Source organism: Argiope bruennichi, chromosome 8 (genome assembly GCF_947563725.1).
Source record: "Argiope bruennichi chromosome 8, qqArgBrue1.1, whole genome shotgun sequence".
Lineage (NCBI taxonomy): Eukaryota > Metazoa > Arthropoda > Arachnida > Araneae > Araneidae > Argiope > Argiope bruennichi.
Genome location: NC_079158.1, coordinates 68529710 through 68547056, shown reverse-complemented (window position 1 = coordinate 68547056; position 17347 = coordinate 68529710). Strand labels below are relative to the sequence as shown.

Sequence of the window (17347 nt, the reverse complement as noted above, 5' to 3'; positions counted from 1 at the left end):
GATAAAAATCTACAAATTTTTCGAAAATCCATAAAAAAATTTCATCCTTCAAAACGGTCTAAACAAGTCTTGATATTTTTTCGACAGTAATGTTATGATATCGGAACTATTTTTACAATCAAACAGTTTGCATTTTCAATTTTTAATATGAATCTTGGACTAACAAACCAATATTTTCGATTTTCATTTTGAATTACACATGAATGCAATCACTTTAAGACATAATATATTTCAATGCAATTTAATGATGAATTTAAAATTTCGTTCTAAAAATACTGTCTTTAGCCAATCATTCCTTCATTTTTTTTTTCACTTGATAAACTCTCAAAGATAGTTTAAAGGCTTGTTCTGTGTCTTTCTGAAGAAGGCAAGCTTTGTAACTTAAAATTATTTTCATTTTCCATATGTTGATCGATGGTTTTATCCTTTGTCCAAAATCTTGCCACAGGACTCAGATATTTTAAATCTGATAGGACCACTTCTGTTTTCAGACCTGAAAAAAAGATTTTTTTAAAAAATTAAATTTTAATGAGTCATAAGTTTTTTAAAAATACCTTTCTTATTTATATTATTAGTCATTATTATATTTATCTTTGATTACTGCCCGATTTTCTATTTGTAGTTTCACAATAACAACCAGTATTACTGTAAAGATGTATAAAAATCTTTAAGTTTACCACTTAGAAAAAAAATACGTGTTGGCTTGCACTCTGCAATGTAAACTGTTTGATTTAGAATTATCAAATTTGAAACAAATATAAAAGTAGAGGTTGGGAAGATGGTATTTTCAAAATTTTTTAAAATAAAAATTATGGGATATTTATTATTTTTTTGATAGTATCTCCTGAAAATAATATTACAAAAACACAGAATTTTTTTTTACATCAATTTAAACGATCGAAATTGTTCTTCCCAAAATTTTCTCATATTCTTTCTAATAAAGATATTATGACAATCGCCGCTTTAAATTATGGAACTTGGGCAAGACCGTCAATGTAACGATTGCTAGATTTTTATCCACTTCAGAATTGTCTCATACATGAGTTGTGTATTTTGTAGTATAGTAAAGAAAATCGTTTTTTTTTGTATTAAATGTATGGCATTTATAAACAAAAGTAACGAAAAATCGACTTTTGACGTGAATTTAGTTTTTATTGAATCTAGCTTGCGATCTCTGACAATTAATCGCCGACATGTGGTTAATACACAAGTGCTAGAAAACCCAACATGTTTTGGACACCTTTTTTTCCCCGATCGATTGTAACTAAACAAGAGTTGACATGGAATTGCAGTTGTAATCGCACAATGGCACACCAAATTTCATTGAGTTAAGTCAATGGACTTGTCAGGGAAAGTATAAATCGAAAGATGGTCAACCCTTTGACAGATATGGTTCAAAAGTTGATAAAAATTTACATTTTAGATATTAAACCTGTGTGACAAATTTTATTTATCTGTCTCTTTACATTTGAAGTTATTTGTTTTGATCAAGCAGACAGCTTTCAGAAAAACTTGATAGAATCGTAGATGGAAATCTACGAATTTGGTCTAAAGTCCATTTCCCGAATTTCATCTGTCTAGTTCAAAGCATTTTTGAGCTGTTATGTTCACACATAAACTGACTTAATTCCAAAAACATGTTTTTCAATCACATCACGATGCTGTAAGTCCGACAGTTGTTCTGTAGAGCAATTAGAACGTTTTACAAGGCAGATTGTTAGACTTAAAATTTCAAATTTAGCACCTTATTTCAACTCGAGCAATAGGTGCTTACTAAGAAAGGTTTTCAAAAATTTTATCCAGACTTTTAATAAAGAATTAATCAAGATTCTTAAAATTTTCTTCAATAATTTCGGATCATAATTTATTCCCCACAATGTTATCACTACATTTAATGAGCTTTAAATATATGCTCAAGAATCACAATACTTAAACAATACTTTTCATTGATTTAGTGTCTCTATTTATACCTATGCGGATTACGAGGATATTAAATACATTTTGTTTATTTATTCATGTTATATTGATAAAAGTAAATTCTGAAACTAAGATAAAGATATAAGAATCAAGACTAAAACATCTTTCATGCTACAAAGTTTCATTCTAGAAGTTCAAATAGTGTTTAAGCATTTTTTTTTAAATCATAGATCGTCATTACTGTTTAAATGGGCAATAAAAAAAACGAATATTTAAAAATATAATTTTATTACCTGATATAAATATAGCTATGCAAGTGCTACATAATGTGATGACAAATCCTATCGGTTTCACCCAAAAGTAAGATATTTTGTTCAAAATGAAGATTTCACTGAAAGTAAAAATTATACTAAGCATAGTTTATTTTTTAAACAATTCCAGAGAGAAAGATTCCAGAATAACACGAATGTGCAGCAAGTTTAAAGAAAATACAATTACGATGAGGCGACTCATTTCAATGATATCTAAAATTAAGAATCTCATTCTGACGATATTTGTTGCTAATAATTTTACTATTAAGTTATCAATATTTAAATGGTACATGTTTACGCAAAGTTATATAATACAATAACTCTAAAAATGCTTGAATTTTATCTATCAAAAAATTCACTTTCAAATCATTAATTAACTTTCATTGATGAATAATGATTGTGGATGATATAATATCAAATGTTATTCCATTAGTCATGATAAAAACTGTAGATATTAAGTGTATTTGAAATATATTTTGAATCTCTGTTAATAATGAAGATCAATTTGGGACTCTTCTGGCGCTCCACAGTTCGTTTAGTTCACAAATACCCAATTTGGCACAAATATACCTTGGTGAGCGAGAATGTACACTACAAAGCGTTTTCTTCTTTGAAATTTTAATTTCTTAAAAATTAAGCGAAATTTTGGTACTTTCTTGGAATAGCCGCGGAAAACATTACAGCGCAAAGATAATTTTTATGCCATCTTAATATTCAAAGAATTATCTTCTCAATGATATTAATTTAAATTTCGTGCAAATTTTTGAATTTTGATAAATTTTTAAAAACATTTTTTGCCTAATTTCAACTGTGGATTATATTGTTACCCTGAGATTCAAATCATTTTTCCTCATAGTTTTCTTCTGTTGTTAAAAGTTAAAGGAGATAAATTTTGTTTAGCGTCTATCTAGTTTGCGAGACATATAAAAAAATGAAGTTGCAATACCTCGAAATTTACTAGATCGATGAGCCACACAATTACATATTTGTTAGTGCCATGATATCATGAGATCATGGGACTGGTCTCCATTAGTAAGTTACGTGTATACTATGAGCATATATAAGACAATTTTAATAACACCCCCTTAATGTTTGGCAGTTTCAACTGTTACGGATATGAATTATATCTTAACTGAAATTAACCAATATCCCAGGAGAACCAGCTAGTTGCCAAAGATGGCTAGTATTTAATATGTTTTAATATTTAATATGTAATAATTTTTATTTATTTGTATCAAATTGTTTGTTGAAACTGTATAACTGAAATATGAATTGCGATTTACAGATATGTGGCTTTATTCTCTTATTTTGATAGGATGATTACATAGATAAAACACACTCAATGTAGATGTCATATTTGGAATACAAGGGTGCTTTTCTCTATGTTATAATAAACTATAATATTTTGGAATTTTGTAAATTTTCTTTAACTTTATAGACAACATTAATTGTCATACTAAGACAACAGGAATCAACATTAAGCAATTAGTCCAGTCGAACGGTCTTGAAAAGTATCTAAATATGGAACAAAATAGCAACAATTTTCCAAGTCTAAGCTGTTGATTTAGCTATACAAAATACAACCGGAGGTTTGCATTGGTTATGCTATGGTTGGGGAAAATTAGGAGAATATGGTACCCATTTTTCGCGTTTGAATAAAAGATTACTAACTTGAGAGTTAAATTTAAATTATAAAGCAATGGTATTAAAAGGATCTGTAAAATGAGCGTTGTAACAGAGAGAACGTTGCAATAGCTTAATTAGAAGTAAGTTTTTTTAAATTGAAATCTAACTTAAAGATATATTACATAGAAGCAAAGAACTGGTGAAATTTTCCAGATCAATATTTGCATGATTTAAAAAAAAAAAAATGCAACATTTTAAAAGAAAGTAGGATAATTGAAAAATACTTGTATTTTTCTTTAAATTATTATTTAATTTTTTAAAATTAAAACAAATGTTTTAACTTCAAATTCACATTCTCTCCTCTTTCATTTAAGAAAAAAATTATTTTTCTATCACTATGGTACCATTTGAAATCATAGAACAAGATAGAAAAATACTTTATAGGTATTTTTTGATGAATCAAGTACATTTTTCAAAAATTAATACAGATATGGAACCGAAATTTTTACTAATTATTATCTTCTATGTAACACGTATTTCAATAGACACCCAAAAATTTTGCACCTCTCAATTTTTAAAAAAACTTGTTACTTCCAAAAATTAAATATATTTCAAATTTTTAATTTTTGAAAATTTATTTACGACGTTATTAAGCTATTATAACTTTCGACAGCTCATTTTATAGATGTGATTAATATCTATAACTTCTTAATTTTAATATTTCCTGTCAAATTAAAAACTTGTATTTAAGTGCGAAAAACGGTGTATTACACCCTCCTCCCACTTTTTACATATTAGGGAGCAAAGAGGCCTGTTTTAGATAGTCAATTCAACAACTTAAACTAGCTGCTGTTATATATTTTATTGTAAAAATTGATATGTATTTTTTCCGCGTCTAAGTACAATTCGACTGGACCAGAATATTCCTGTTAAAAATTCTACAACCGATAATTTATATATAGTGTATAAATATATTTACTAACCTTTCAGAAGAAATAGTAGTATTAGGAGACGGAAGATTTGAGATACCGAGCAGAGCATACTCGTGTGTCAAGTTGAATGTTGCTGCACACATGCTGGTACTCAGAGGAAGAGGTTTTTCTATATAGCCGCTAAATAAACTGCTAAAACCAATCCACAATGTTATTGATAAACCAACAAGGAGACCAAACACTATACTCTGGGGGAAAAATGAAATTTCGATGAAGATGAGTATATATTATGTTTACTTTTACTAAATAGCTATGATATATGAAAATACGATAAGTACTTTTTATGCATCTAATCTAAGTATCCTTGAAAATACATTCATTAGTTGCATATTTGAGTGTTTCAAATGTTAGCTACTTCAGTCAGAAGTGGTTTATACCGAAGATCATTAAACTAATGACTTGTATTCACTTCTAATTGAACAGCCATGGAAATCCACGAGTAATAAAGAAATCAATTCCTGCAAATGGATTTCCTTTAAAATTTCGTAGAAATCTACACACTTGGTCATAAGTCCAATACCAAATTTCATCCTTCCAAATAGAAGCGTTTTGAGTTATCGTGGTCACAGAGAGACAGACTAACTAATCGATAGACAGACAGACATAATGACATATATATAATATATCTTTTAAATTCAGATAGATATAAAAATTGGAGATTCGTCAAAATCTCGAGTTTAAGTTTTTCGAAGATTACAATATTTTCTCTATATTTCGTACATGAGAAAGTAAAAATAGATTATGTTAATACATTTATGAATATGTTTTTGAACGACGATCCTACCATAAATTGTCTGAAAATCATTGGGAAAAGTTTAACCTTAATTATGAAAATGTCTTGAATCATGACCTCTGTGATGGAAATCCATTTCTTTCTGATCTATAAAAATATTTGTCACTTTTCTTAATCCAAGTTTGAAGAGCAGCTGTGACTCATTTAATGCCATCTTGTGAAGTATCTCTTTGAATGTTCCTTTGCGTATTAGATTTTCAGATTTATTAATATCTATTAGCTATTCTATACTGCTGTGTTATGTTGATTCTACCAAATGCTGATAACCAGTATCTCTAAGTATATGCGAACTGGTCAGTATCTCTATACCGAAAGTGGAAAAAGATTTACATCTACTTGAAGCCAAATGTGACATCTGATTTAAATTTTGAAAGACAGTCTTCGACTTGTAGGCGGAAAAAGGTTGTGGTTTTACAATTATCCATAAGTCTGGCTTTATTCTGTTTAATTATATTTTCTTTCTTAAATGTCTTGACGCACAGAGTTTCGATTGCATAAAAAATTCGTAGTAATTGCGAAAAATGAAATTTTTTTATGTTTATACATGCTTTTACCAGAGAAAAGGCAAAACAGGACAAATTATTTTGTTTGCAATCATCTGATGCCAAGTCTACAAGACCTTATTTGAAATATGGTAGCGATCCGGAAACCTGAGCCAAGCTGAATGAAATAATGCTGATCAATACTTTTTTCACAAATTTTTTTTTCATGAAATATCATTATATTAGTCAAAAAATTATCTCTTAGTACCTTATAATCTCTAAATGGTCTGGTCAGAATAAGAAAATAAATAAAAAATTGTTTCGGGGATTTTCGCTTAGCAATAACTTTTTAGTCGCTACACAATAGTATTTTAATTTGGTATCCTTTATAATTATTTATGTGTGTATAAATGTGAATATTTTATCAATGCAAAGGTTGTAATTATGATTTCATATTCTATTGTAAAATCGTCCTAAATCATGTTATATCTTCATAACATATCTGATAATTAGATGATATATATTCTTAAATGCCAAATTCAAGATCTTTTTTATATGTATGAGAGTTTTATTTTTTTTTTAACTTAGAGGTACTTTTATTTTCTAGCAACAATGCTCAATGAAATTCTATACTAATGATACAGAAATTCTCCAGTTTTAGAAAAAAAAAATAACTAAAATATTAATACGCTTAGTTAAAACATGATAAAAATATTGAAAACAGAAGATAAAGCAATTCGTGAATAATAGGTTATTATTATTCGATATACTATCATTAATAAAAGTATACTACTATTCAAGTTGATTGTGTACTATTTTGTTGGTAGATACTATTCAGCCAATAAGAATTAGCAATAAAAGAAGACATTTTGAGAAAATTTCAATAATAATCCTTCGGGAATTAGAATACATGATTAGAGGCGTAGTAATTAAAAGTAAGAGATCTTTGGATACACTTACAAGTCATAGTCCGTGAATGCATATCTAAAATGTTTTTTGGTAACAGTTATGAAAACTGAATAAAAATATTTTATGTGATTTCCGCTTATGGATAACATGATGCTCAAAGTATAAAGTCTGTAAAATAAACTTCTAGGAATAATATTCTATTATAATTATTCTGAAAGTCACAATCAGACTGAAACAAATATTTTTAAGAAATTGCAAAATTTTAAAATAATTGCAATATTATTGATACAGAAATTCTTTGATCAATAATTAATTACTTGTTGCTGAAAAACGGGCATAAAAATAAATCACCTTGCCAGAACCTTTTCTTGTCAGTACGCCAATAGTGAAGATGGCCAAAGTTGGTCCTTCGAACGTGTTATTGCAAAGAAATCCGACTTGACTTATGCTCTTTGCTTTCGTCAAAGCAAAAGCAACGCAGATGCAGATGGCTCCATAAGCAAGAGCTGTGAAGAAAGGCATAAATATCAGAAACAAATTCAATTTATTTTAAAAACGCCCAAATATATAAGCACTAGCTAGATGGTGAGCTCCTAACTTGAGAATAATGTATATTATTAGGTTAAGGTATCCATCTGTTAAATTTAATCTTTGAGTAATCTTTGATTGAATAAGAATTATATAATTTAAATTTGTCTCAGTAATATTCTCTATCAATTGGTATAAAAATATTCAAAATAATACATTTATCATTTATTTTATGCTCGAAAGTGAAGCACATTCAAATATATATTGGTTTAATTTATTAAGAGATATTCTAAACGACAAACATTTTTATTTGTTGCAATTTTTGAAACATTTTTAATAATTCTTACAATTACTGTGATTTTTCTAATACTATGCATTAAAATACCGAGTTAGGCTATTATAAATTTACAAAAAAAGAGAAGTAAATTCTATTATACTCACAAAGTCCTTTAGCTAACAACAAGGATTTATTTTCGTTTCTCCGAAGCGATTGGAAGATGGGATGTACAAAATCTATGATCGTGATGGTTGCCAAGGAATTCAAAACGGAAGAAACGGTTGTAAGGGATGCACTGAAAATCCCTGCTAGAGATAGCCCAGTAAGTCCAGGAATGGAATGAAATTTAGAAATCAGAAAATAAGGGACGATCTAATATGATAAGAAAAATGAAAATTAGTAAACTAAAATAAATGATTAATTTAGGGAATTTTAGTTTGTCTAAGATGTTATACACATCGATTTACATAATATATCAAAATATATAAAATTATAATCCGAAAAATGGTATCTGTTTGTTAAATTTCATCACAAAGAAGAAAATAGGCCTTATAATGCTTTTAAGAATTACATTATGTGCTGCTTATAAAATGAGTTTCTCGTTTATGTCGTCGAGCACACGTCTTCTGCAAGTTTGTTGAAACGCATGACAGAAGTTTAAAAATAATAATCGTGTAATATAATTACATAATCAATAACGAATTAGTATCTTTGTACTTGTTAATGGAATTTACTATAAAATAATTGGAAGCACTATAGTGGAAAGTACATAAATTTTTAACATTTAAATATAAAAAAATTAGGCATTATATAAAATATCATGCCATAAATTATATAAAAACGAGTTTAGTGAGTTGCTTTGCATGAAAAGTTGTTTAAACTTGTTTTATTTTCAGATCTTTGGAATACAAATAAAAGTTTTGCCGAATCTTACGAAGCTAATGCTAATAATATATGCACAAGTTTTTGAAAACGTGAAAATCTTCATTATTCTACAATAATTTTTTCACTATAAAAATTAGGAAAAAATGGATTTATTATTATTTTTTGATGAGCATTACATTTTATTGGTTATTTTTTAAATTTAAAACCAAACACAAATGATATTTCATATCATATGTGCATAATTGTGAAATGCAGCAACTTATATAATTTTAATTAGACAATAATTTGTAATTATTTTCCATTTCAAATAATATTTTTCTGTTTAGAGAGTTTATTTTATTTTCAAAATTCATTGATCTGGAGTCTTACCTGATCATATTTTGTAAGGCCTGTTTCTTTTTTGTTCATAATAGGATCACACATGAAGTAAACAGCGTACAATGCAATCCCATGCAGGCAAGAAAACATGCACAGCAAGAAAACAAGTGGAGCACTACTCAAAAGAGCCCTGTGGGGTAAGAAAGAGTTCCATAGCTTCTTAAAATTTTACTTAACAGACAGTTGACCAGTGAATACACAAATACACAATCTGAGATAATTAAAAACATTTGTTTTAAAAGATTTAAATAGTATTAAATCTTAATTTAAAAATTTCACATTTGCAAAAATACTCATCTCGGTAGTATGTTCCTCTCATTTTTTTTTTACTTTCTCATAACGTAATATAGAGAAAGTATAGTAAAAGCTAAAAAAAAATATTTGAAATCAAAATTTTGGCGAATTTTTACTTTTTTGATCTTCTTTTAAGTAAATAAATGCTCAGTAATTCATTTACATTTTGTGTTCTTAATACTAATTAAATTTTTTTCTCTTGGTGAAATTAGTTGCTTGTTTTTTTATTTTTTAAGTACAAAAGAATACATTTCTAATATAAAATTTTAATTAAGAGTTTGGTTCTTCCCTAGTTATTTTGGAGTTATTTATGTTTATTACCATTATCAGAACTGATCAAACAATATCGATACTCTTAGAGTTTAATTAATTGATTTTGTCAAAGTTATTTATTTAATTACTTTTGTAAATTAGAATTAATTATACAAATCAGTACACTGCAAAAAAATCTTTGTAACTTTAAAAATATTGTCCACATATGTAAACATGACATCTGGGAATTTGTTCATTTAAAAACATGAAATATGAAATGTTAAATTGAAAAGTATTTTATTATGATAACCGACATTTTTTTTCAAATTAGAGTATCAAAAAAAGAAAGGAAAAAAAAGCTATGATACATTTTCTTAGTAATATCAGAAAATAGAAGCAAAATAGAATCAATTTCACTGATGTGACATGATAAGCGTTTAAACATTATTTAATAATGTTCAATATTTAGTTACGCATTCAGGTACCTCTGCATCTTTGTATTTCACATAAGCATCAATCTTAGGGAAGTTTTGAAATAAAAATAGTATTTTAGCTTTGTTAAGAGCATAAATATATTAAGTAGGTCTTATTCAAATATGTGCGGCTTTATCATGCAGATTTTATCTTTATACCTAAGGCTTTATCATGCAAGTTTTAGTCATACACTTAAAAATTTATAATAAAAATTTACATCTACGAATTTTTCTTGCAGAAATTTACGTGTATACCTACGATTTCGCTCTTCCAATTTTGCTCAAGCTGAGCAATCGCTGCACTCCTGTCTGATTAGCACCATACAATGCAACTGAATAGGTCAACCCCTGAAAGAATCCGTTCCAAAATGTATATCTCGTTGTAAAATCCTCTTGAAAACTGGGAAAAAAAATCTTCGTAAATATCAAAATTGTTTTTTAAAAATTATTAATATTTTTTTTTTATTTCTCAAAAAAATTGTTGGCTTTGTTTGTTAAACTAAACATCCTTCTGAATTACATATTCCTATTAATAATAATAAGAAATAATTTTAGTCACCGATTATCTTTTATTTTTTTTGTGGCATTAACTGGTAGTTATCTGCATTCTAATCACAATATATGTGTTAGTGTGCTTTTGAATTAAAGTTATAAAATATTTTATACTAATATTCGAACTGTATTACGGAGAAATATTTTCTGGTTTCTGGAATGATTTTTTCTTTTTTTAATTAAAATGTAATGTTCGGGTCTCAAATAATTTGCTACATGATCCATAGGCCACAGGTTATAAAATTCATAATTCATTAAAAAATTTATAGTCTCAAATTGAGTAAAATTGCATTCTTTACTTCATTTTGATCATTTTTCTTATTAAATGTGTATATTTAATATTAACTGTTTGGAAAGAATGTACTGAAACCGATTAAAGAGGATAGTCTGCATATATAAAAAACTTGTCTGCCATAAAAACTACAAAATTACTGAATTAATAATAAAGGTGTTTTAAAAATTCACAAAAACCTTTGTCTGCATTAATATTTCTAGAAAACATCATGCTTTGTGTTTTCATTCATTTCTCACAAACTCTTGCGGAAAATTACACTTTAGTTCTTAGTAAGGGTTAACTTAAATCTTTTAAATTTGAGATTTTGTCAATTTGATGGCAACACATTGAAAAAAAAAACTAATTTCTCCAATGCGCATAACGTGGTTGTTCAGATAAAATTTTTATTTTGTGTAAAAATATTGTTGGAAAACATGCTTAAAATATTTTTAAAAAATTGATTGAAAATAAAAACTTAATTTATATGCTAAAAACGCTATCATTGAAAAGATAATTTCTTAAATTTTAAAATTATATAAAATAAAAAAAAAGTCGTTATTATACTGCAATATGTTTGAAAGATATCGAAAAAAAAAAAAAAAACGTCAAATTTCACTCGGTTTTTAATTGAAGTTTTAAATTGCATTTCTTATGTTAATAGTATTTTTTAATACAGATTTAACTCTTCTACAGCTTTTTCCTTCATTTAAATAATTATATTGCTTGTTTTCTCAAAATTTGCTTTGGCAGTAATGATTTGTATTAAGAAGAGGATAGTACTTCGAATTTTAAAACAGAAATGAAAATATATCTACAACTTTAATAGCGAAAATTATCAACAATTTTGATCCTCTATGATTTTGAGGGAATTTTTTTTTTGTATTATTGTTCGAAATAAAATTATTATTCATTCAAAATTTTTATGATTCTTGATGGGAAATGTTTCTAAAATATTTTTGATTCATTAAATATAAAATATATTTATACAGTAAAAACATTTATGATAAAATATATTTATGCAGTATTAACATTTTAAAATATGTTAACATCATTTTTGTACAGCAAAATTTTCAGAGGTTCTCTCAGGGGAAATTACAAAATTTCGCTTCGTTTTTAATGAGTAAAAATTCAAAGAAAGAGAGAGAGAGAGAAAGAGAGAGAGAGAGAGAGAGAGAGAGAGAGAGAGAGACAGTTAATTGGAATATAGGTAAGTTAATTTTATAAATTAGGTATAGATTTTTCTGTATTTGTCTTTTTTATTATGGTAGCACATTTATAAACAAATATACATGAATATCTAGAGTACTTCGAAAACCGATACTATCACTATTTGTTCGAGGCATTTAGCTATATAAAATGTAATTTGTTTGTTTAAATTCATAAATTTCAACTTTGATTAATTCACTTACTTTAATATGTTTAATCTCCCGCCTTCTTTAGAGCGGTCTAAAATATTATCCCATCCTCCCCCATATATGATTCCAGCTGTGAGCAGCATAAAGGCAGTGACAAACATTAAAAATGTTTGAAAAACATCTGTCCATAGAACAGCTTTCAAACCTCCCTGTGAAAAATAAAAAGAGCAAAATTATTCCTTTATTAGAAAAGTTTATTGTAACTTAGTAGTGTTATTAGCGTTGATTTTGAAATTTCATTAAATTTAACTTCCTCGAAACTTCAAATAGGAAATCATTGGTGGAAAACATCAGATGTTATCGATGATGCATTATGATAGCAGTTGAAAAAGAAAATTACTAATATCATTCAGTAAGATAATCATATTTCGTATCCTCTATAAATTAGATTCTTTAAAATACTTTTATGATAAAAAAATCCATAAATAATTAAAAATTTAATGATGAATAAAGTAAATAAAATATAAAGATGTAAATGAGGAGTTGCTGGACTTATATTAATAGAATAACAAAAGATTAAACAGCCTATCAGGAGTGATTTTTTCCGAATATTTTTCTTTTCGAAATCCGGCATTTCCAGACTTTTGTATTGAATCTCATTAACTTCCCCGAATTTTCTTTGGTTAGATTTAAAATTTCATTATAATCGCCAGATTAAATTTTTTTTTTTCCAAATGAAAATTTCTTAACTGCGGCGATTTAAACAATTCCATTTGCAATGTTAAAAAACGAATATTGTACGTTTCTTTAGCGGAACATTGTTTTTTGGTCTCTATACCAGATGATGAACATTTCGAGAACTAACTTCGCAATAAGATTTTATTGTTATTCTATCTGGAACAAATATGTCATCCAAATATTTAACTTGATTTTGAAACTTAATGTTCGGAATTTTGAGAATCATCTTTCTGATAATTTAATTTTTGTTGAAGTTATTAAGATAAATATGTTTAAGACGAATATATTTATTAAAATTAACAGGAATTTTGTAAGATCAATTTATTAGGAAAAGATATGAAATGTATTTTTAATGATATGCATTAAGGGAATCTATTACAAGCTGAAAAAACTTACTTCTAAAGGAATATCGTAAACATATTTAATAATTTGAATTCTTCCCTACATTATGAAGCAATAATAAACAATTTTTTAATCAAATTGATAGATAATTTGTTAAATTGTTGAAAACTTGCAAGAAATTAAAATTTATTAAATACCCGATTGTTGCAAATTGACTTTACTGTTTTGAAGCTGATTTAAAATTACTTTTAGAGTAGATTCCAGAAATAAACTATTTAATTTGAAACAAGTTTTAGCATAGAATAAAAAAGGAATAAGTTTTCATAAAAATTAAAATAAAGAGAATTTTACAGTAATTAAATAACGTAAATATATAAAAATATAAAAAAGCAACATAAAATGTAATACTACTTTTGATGGCTTAAAAATTCTTTTATAAGCTTGAATTAAAAAAAATTGACCTTTTCTTCGGAATGAGAACTCAGAATTGTTTTTTGTTTTATTAATTTAAGGAAAAAAATGAATGGGAAGATCTTATAAGCATTAAATATATTTCCCCTATTAATGCAGATGAAGTAATAGTTAATAATGAAATTACAATTATCATTCCATTATAAAGAATTTCATGTCAATATATATATATATAAAGAAAAACAAACATTATTTTAATTCTTCATTATTACATAATTAACTTCATATTCTTATAATTTATAAATACCTTTCGTGAGATGAAATGTTACTTACAATTGCACAATAAATTGAACAAATTGCTCCAAACACTAAGATCGATATTTCTAGCGGTAAATCAGTTACTGCATTTATGGCTAACACCGGAGAATACAGAACTGAGCTGTTCCACAATATCTAGAAATAGTAATCATATTTAAAATGAAATGTCGGTAAAGATGTTTAAAAGCAAATTGTTAAGTAAAATTCCATAACTTACCATTTGTATTGCGAACATAGTTGAAATGGCATACCTTGTAGTCTTATCAAAACGCATTTCTAAGTACTGAAATGAAAATTATGTCATTTGTATCAATTAAAATGTATCAATTAGCATCAAAATGTGATTAGTATCAAATGTCATTTAGTATCAAAATGTATCAATTTGTATCAATTATATGTAATAAAAGAAGTTTTTCTTTTATAATTTTTCAAAGTTTCAGTGGATTATCAAAAAGTTTTATTTATAATTATTCTTCATTGAAAATTTTGATAAAAAATATGAAAAGTTTCTTCGATATAATATTTTATTTAATAACCTGGATGAATATTTCATGTTCAAATGAGTTGACAGAAACATGTTAAGAATATGCAAAACCATCCAAATATTATATTGAAAAGATATTTTTCAAATTTTATCTGTTAAGATATGTATCAACTTTTTTTCATATTTGAAATTACTTTCTTTTTCTTAAAATGAAATTTTGTATATACATTTCATAATTATGCCCGAGTGTATATTTCTTAAATATTTTTTCATTAAACTTTGAAATATAAGCAGCTCGTTATGGAAATACTTTTGTATTGGACTTGCTTGTGTCCAAGGCTGTTTTGGGTTAGCAACTAATACAAAATACTCCTATACAATAATAGTAAGAGAATTTTAAAATAATCAGTTGAATAATAATCAGTTTTTAAAATAAATTTCCAAAATAAATTAGAAAAAATATGAGGTTTTTGTTCTATTGAAATTGATTCCGTTGGGTGGATTTATTATTGCTTATGATTCCTAAATAGTCTCTTATGCAATTTTGAATCTGAATACATAAAAGTTTATTTTATAGTTTAGATCTGTTCTTTTTGAGAAAAATATTTACTAAATGCGTGCCAAGAGTCTAAGATTGAAAGAAGGCTCTGAAATATTAATTTTTTTGAAGATTGCTGGAGATTCATTTTTTCTTGAGGTTACTGTTATTTTTCAAATTAGTTTTTAGCTAACCAGATGCAAATATATAGTTTCGAATGAACATGTACTTAATCATTTAGAAAGACAATTAGTCATTTCCCTGGAATTACAGAAGAACCGCCATAAAGAATTTTCTGAAGAGAGTGTCTGGCATTTTAGTGAATGGAAAAGTTGGTGAAATTTTATTTCAACTATTATCAATTCGTCCATTAAACTCTGGGAAAAACGAAAATTCCATAAAAAATGGGAAATATTTTCTTGTATGAAGCTTTTATATATTATTATAACCTATCGGTTACCATTTAAAATAATAATTGTAACATAGTGAAATGATTTTTTTTAAATCCTCTAATTTTTATTTTATTCAGTGTAAAATTCTCGTTTATTATTTCTGCACTGCGACATTCTGTTATTTAAAGTATCCAAATTCTGCTGCCAATTAATTGGTCAGTTATATCAATAATATGAATTTAATTACTCCAGCCAACATTAATATTTAGTTTAATTAATCGAGATAGGCGATTTTCATGTATTTGCTTCTATTATTCGAAGAATCTTCCCGAAATTTAATTGAATAAAAATTATTTTTAGATTACTTGAATAAATGCAATGATAACAATTTTAATCTTTTTTTTTGTTTTAAAAACAATAAAAAAATGTTACAGTTTTCATTATTGGAAAATCAATGAAATAGAATGCCAATATTATAACTGCGAAAAGTGAAAAAACAGAACCTCACATCATTTTTTTCTTGCTTTTCACAAAATAATTACGTTGTAACAATTATTATTTGCTTTTCTTTACGATATTTTTTGGGTTTTGTGTCATTTCAAACATTAATTATGTTGCGACCCATTCAATAAGTATGGAGTGTTTGAAAAACTGCGAATTTATAGATTATTGTTAAAAATGAATTGCCTACATCATCCAATCAATAAAGATTTTCATATTTTAAACTAGATACTAATGGAAATTGCGAATTTTCGAATTTATATGTTTGTGTTTCGAAATTCGATTTTTTTATAGGGATTGGGATTTATTCGATAGTAATACCCAAAGGAATTGAGATAACAAAAATAATGACGTTTCTCAATTATTTTTATAATATTTATTTGATTATTTATATTCATGATTTTCAAATGTGAATTTAAAATTTATTAATTACTTGCTTTTTATATACCAATAAAAATTAATTAAATTAATTATAAGCATGAATAGTTGAAGGAATGCAAAAATGAAATTATTATAAATAATATAATCAGAATGATTCTTAAAACATGTAAAATTATATCATTTTAAAAATTAGTAGCTAGTCATTCGACGTTTGCATATGTGTGATGCTTTTAGAATGCTCCCAAGAAATTCAGCACTAACCCTGAGCCTGATTAATTCAACTCCAATAAAGCGTGGACGTGGTATCATTGAGAAGTGAAAGCAGTAATTTATGAAAAAGATATTACAATAGGATTTTTCTGAAAAAAATATAATGAAAGTAAATAAAGTAATTTGCCTACCTCATATACCGTACAGACACCGCTTTGATAATAAATAGGCACGAAGACATAGGCAGCTAATATCATGCCAACTGCTACACCAAAACTCATTGACCAAAGCTGTATGCCATATTTGTATATCTCGGCAGGTATACCTATTGTAGTTAAAGGAGAAATCATTGTTGCAGTTGCAGACATGATCACTGGAAGCATTGACATATTTTTTCCGGCCATGAAGTATTCTCGCATTTTTCCTGTATCTTTTCCGATGGATTTAAATTTGATGCCTATCGCTGTAGAAATTATGAGGGTAAAGACTATGATTAGATAATCAAGAATACCTAAGTAATATTTATCAGACATAGTAAAACTTGAGTATTTGTTGCTACAGGTTCAAAACCGAAAAAACTGCAAAAGAATTCCACTCTGTGTTAAAAAAAATCTACTAAGTAATGCCAAAAAAAATCTATTATGATATTTCTTATTATGCTTTTTCTTTTCTAATGATCCATAAATTTGAGTTAGATGTTAATTGGAAGTCATTTTTGAGATTTGTGATATTAT

The 17347-nt window shown here is 26.6% G+C and overlaps 1 protein-coding gene across 1 annotated transcript; it reads right to left on the bottom strand.

The window, feature by feature from the left end:
- Positions 1-307: 307 nt before the first annotated feature.
- Positions 308-17146, bottom strand: LOC129980650 (putative sodium-dependent multivitamin transporter). The gene is made up of 11 exons (XM_056091029.1): positions 16805-17146; positions 14325-14390; positions 14123-14242; positions 12353-12507; positions 10377-10517; positions 9090-9228; positions 8000-8207; positions 7382-7536; positions 4838-5034; positions 2211-2308; positions 308-493 (listed from the first exon to the last, which is right to left on the bottom strand). The coding sequence occupies exons 1-11, from the start codon at positions 17144-17146 to the stop codon at positions 336-338; spliced, it is 1779 nt and encodes a 592-aa protein (XP_055947004.1). The 3' UTR covers positions 308-335.
- Positions 17147-17347: the final 201 nt, after the last annotated feature.

Bases quoted from the DNA above. Each gene is read 5' to 3' on its own strand.
- LOC129980650 (XM_056091029.1), bottom strand. From the start codon at position 17,146: ATGTCTGATAAATATTACTTAGGTATTCTTGATTATCTAATCATAGTC. The intron at 2,309-4,837 runs GTTAGTAAATAT...TTTTACTTTCAG, and splicing joins ACTACTATTTCTTCTGAAAG to TGAAATCTTCATTTTGAACA. The intron at 494-2,210 runs GTAATAAAATTA...TCTTTTTTTCAG, and splicing joins CATAGCTATATTTATATCAG to GTCTGAAAACAGAAGTGGTC.